Source organism: Protobothrops mucrosquamatus, unplaced genomic scaffold, assembly GCF_001527695.2.
Source record: "Protobothrops mucrosquamatus isolate PMUCROS unplaced genomic scaffold, P.Mucros_1.0 scaffold12836, whole genome shotgun sequence".
NCBI lineage: Eukaryota > Metazoa > Chordata > Lepidosauria > Squamata > Viperidae > Protobothrops > Protobothrops mucrosquamatus.
Window position 1 is genome coordinate 12,776 of NW_015398611.1, and position 4,271 is coordinate 17,046.

The 4,271-nt window shown below is 36.9% G+C and overlaps 1 protein-coding gene across 1 annotated transcript; it reads left to right on the forward strand.

Moving 5' to 3' along the window:
- Positions 1-708: 708 nt before the first annotated feature.
- Positions 709-3,907, forward strand: LOC107301450 (mdm2-binding protein-like; the record flags this gene model as incomplete). The annotated part of the gene is made up of 6 exons (XM_015830672.1): positions 709-789; positions 1,513-1,586; positions 1,670-1,815; positions 2,135-2,193; positions 3,110-3,254; positions 3,790-3,907. Coding segments are annotated over 6 exons (623 nt in total), but the record flags the coding sequence as incomplete, so codon positions are not given.
- Positions 3,908-4,271: the final 364 nt, after the last annotated feature.

A 4,271-nucleotide genomic window follows, 5' to 3' on the forward strand; every position in this document is an offset into this window, starting at 1 on the left:
TAAATTTGTTTTTTAAAAAGTACCTTTGGGTACTTCTGTATTGCAAGTACCAGTGGGTAATTATCAAGGGATGTTTGGAATAATGATTTGTGCTGCCTACGGAATTTGAAATACCCCTCCCCCCCAAAAAAAAATGTTGATAGGATTAATTATTTGATAGTTAAGAGATCAGGTTCTTTTTTTCTCCCTACTTGGCTTTTTCCCCCTGTTTAAACCACTAGTCCTGTTCCTACTTCATGGTAAACTAAGTTATGGGATGTGTGATGGGGGGGGGGGGGAGAGATGGTTGTTTTAAGGAAACCTATTTTAAAAGTGTATTGACTTAGTCAGCTAATGCTTCTTTTAATGCAAAGCAGACTCCGGTTAAACTAATGTAGCCCCATCAATCTTCTAGGGAGATCTGAGTCCTGACAAACTTATTTTATGTACTTTGTTCTCCAAGATAGTAGTCTTGACAGTGGGATGCATACACTGAGCAGGATTGCCAGTAGGGTTTCTCAGAAAACCCCCAAGTTCTTGCACTCAAACCCAGAGTCTACACAAACACAGATGCAAAAAAAAAAACCCCACCAAGTTTTAAACTAATTCATTTTTACCTACTTGCTAGAGTTGCCAGTGGAGTTTGTAAAATGAGATTTCGTACTTGGATAAATGGACTACGCAGCTTTGTTTTTGTGATTTTTCAATAAACTCAATTATGTTTTCCAGGTTTGACGGCTGAAAATATTTATAACTTGCTGGAAATAAATTGCAATCCCTCTCAAAAGGCAACATTTGAAACTTTCCCAGGTAAGGCGAAGCTCTTCTACAGCAAAGTACATTCTGCCTAGCACAGTGGGTGAACTCAAACTGCTGAGGACATAGAAGGAGTGAATGTCTGTAAACTTTGCTGCTTTTGAACTTGTTGAAATATATCATCGTTTGCTATAGAGGGCAAAGGAGAGGAACAATAAAGAAATATGCTTGGAAGAATCACAAAGTGTCTTTCTTGGTTTTTGGAGCCTGACAGCAATCTTGCTAAACTAAAGCAAACTTGCATAAAGAACTATTAGGGAGGAGCTGACTTCACCCTTTCTCTCTCACACAAACTATCTCTAGCTCCTTTGGAATTCAGCCCCCTCCCTCCTGGGAGTCATAAGTAGCTTAATAAATAAAACCACTAGCTTTCTCCCTACAATGCAGGCAAATGTATTTGTGACATACAATACATTTAAAAAAAAAATCAAACACTGACAGAAAAACAACCAGCTAACTTTTTCGTGAGTGATGGGGAGGAAAGAAAGCACAGTTAATTACTGCATTTATCCGAAATAGCACTTTGGCTTTGCTACCGCTATATTGGTTTTTACGTTTCTAGAGAAAGGATTGCTTTATTTCCTTGTATGCTATTTTAATTCTTAAGAGCTATTGGAATCGTGGCATTTCATGTAGCGCGTTTTCCTGGACAAAATGAGGCTTGTATTTTAAACTTTCTAAAATTCATTGTAACGTGTATATTACTTCTCCTTTTAGCATGTTCTCTTACTGGCATTCCATATGTGAAAGAATGGTATTTTGCAGTTCAGTCAATATGTGGATTTTCCCAGGTGAGTCACTGGAAACATATAATTACCCCAAATATTAGTTCCAGTTTTTTCAACCCTTATAGAATTTTCTTTTAATTGAATAGTTTTGTAGTACCGACTGGGAGGACATCAGTTTTGATGAAGAGACAGAACAAAACAAAAGCTCTGTTCGAAGAAATATTAAAGAATATCTTGCTGATCAAAATGTTGAGGAAGAAGATAATAGTTGGGAATCAGTATCACTCATTGAGTAAGTTGATCTATTTTGTATGTTGGAAAATATATCAGAATACAGTTTCTGAACTTTGGAATGGTCTTTGAATATATAGGGGAAAGTAAGCATTCTTACTAGGAGTAGCAGCAGAACAGCTGATTTAGCAAGAAATTGTTGATGCTGATAAATTCATTAACTAAAACTTTGATGGCATGCATTTCATTTGAAGTAAATCATTTTTTCTCTTTTTCCATATTTAAATACAGCGCTTCATAATTTTGATACTTGTATTGGATAAAGCATATTATTCTTGAATGAGAATAATTTTTTTATATTTTTCATTCTTATATTTCAGTCTATATGAAGAATCTGCGGAGAGCATACATCTTTTAGCAGATAAACTTCCTGCTCCTGGTAATACCATAGAAACAAAGTATCTTTGTGACAAAATCATTTTGCTTCTCAAAGTACCTTTGAGGCAGTTAGTCTGTCTTCTGCTAATAATAATAATAATAATAATAATAATAATAATAATAATAATAATAATAATAATAATAATAATAAAGTTAGAAGGGACCTTGGAGGTCATCGAGTCCAACCCCCTGCTCAGGCAGGAACCCTACACCATTTCAGACAAATGGCTGTCCAGTCTCTTCTTAAAAACTTCCAGTGTTGGAGCATTCACCGCTTCTGGAGGCAGGTTGTTCCACTGGTTAATTGTTCTAACTGTCAGGAAGTTTCTCCTTAGTTCTAAGTTGCTTCTCCAACGGGTGGAAACTTGATCAGTTTCCACCCGTTGCTTCTTGTCCTGCCTTCAGGCGCTTTGGGAAATAGCTTGACTCCCTCTTCTTTGTGGCAACCCCTGAGATATTGGAATATTGCTATCATGTCCCCCCTTGTCCTTCATTAAACTAGACATACCCAATTCCAGCAACCGTTCTTTATATGCTTTAGCCTCCAGTCCCCTGAACATCTTTGTTGCTCTTCTCTGTACTCTTTCTAGAGTCTCAGCATCTTTTTTACATTGTGGTGACCAAAACTGGATGCAGTATTCCATGTGTGGCCTTACTAAGGCATAATAATGCTCTGGTAAATAGCTTAGAACACAAGGACACCTTACAGGCAATTATAAATTATAAAGCGAAAATCTGGAAGGATGGCCTTGCTAGGATAAATTATTTAATAGCATGCCATTTTGCTTAAAATAATCTAAAGGAATAAAAAACACTCCATACCAAAGGCGACAGTATAATTAGCAGTAAAGGAAAGGATTTTGTCTGTGTGGGATTCTTGGTGCTCTCTGAACTTGGTGGTTTTCTTGCTTCTGCAGGAAAAGCAATGGTTGATGTTATTCTCCAGTCTTCAGAAACAGAGGCCCCTCAGTTAAAAGACTGTTTACCTGTCATTGGTGCTTTAAAACACTTAAGGGAATGGCATGCAGCAAAGATCACTATTGTAGCAAACAAAAGCAACACGTGAGTAGTGGCATTTAAATTCTTCAAATAAGAGAATTGAGAAAGGGAGGGTTACTGATGTCGTTTTAGGATAGCACATGTAATCCTTAATGACCAGTCGCCTAGGGACCGTTTGAAGTTATGATGGACCTCAAGAAAAGTACTTACATTTCAGATTCAAAGTTATGATAGCTGCCACCACTCAGCACCACACAATCACATAGCCACATTTTGGTGTCCTAAAGCTGTTGAAGTTCGCAGGACAACTTTGGGCTAATTGTCCATCTCTTTGCCAATCACCCAGCCCAATTTACCTTGCATTGAGAAGGGAGATGCATGCTGCCTTGAAGAAAAGTGAGGTACAAATCTAACAGGGTAAAATAGGTAACGATATGAGTAAGATCCAAATACTTTACAAAATAATAAATGACATTCCGTAGCTGATTTTTGTAATACTGTGGAATCATATTTAGTGTCCTAAAAGTTATACGAAACATTAACCTTGAAAGTTGCAAAGCGAAATGTGCACAACTTAATATCTGCTTTCTTCTTACAGTACTTGGCAAAAATTTGCAGAATATCTTTCTGCTGACATATTAGCTCCTGAAAACTTAACAGACAGCATTGATTCAAGGGAATTGTGGAGAGGAAAGATTCAAATATGGGAACAAAAGGTATTGGTATGAAATTTTCTTGGAAGAATAATGGCACATTAAGTGGCTGAAAAATGCACACTGGATTTATATGTGGGAATCTTTATCCACCTGTTATTTTCATTGAATGCAGGGTATTAGAGAACTCCATGTTGTTATAAGTTTAGTCTTGGGTTCTAGCTGAAAAAACCTTTGCCAGGAGCATGAGGTTCAATCATGGGACTACACTTTTTTTTTATCTTCTCACTCCTGCAGCCAGTTGGACAACTTAAAAAATTCCAGAAATTGAAATAAAGATCACTTTCTCTCAGTAAAAGGCTCAGTAAGATTGAAGAGGCTCAATAAATAACTGCACTGGATAAGAACCCCTTTCATGAATAGAATA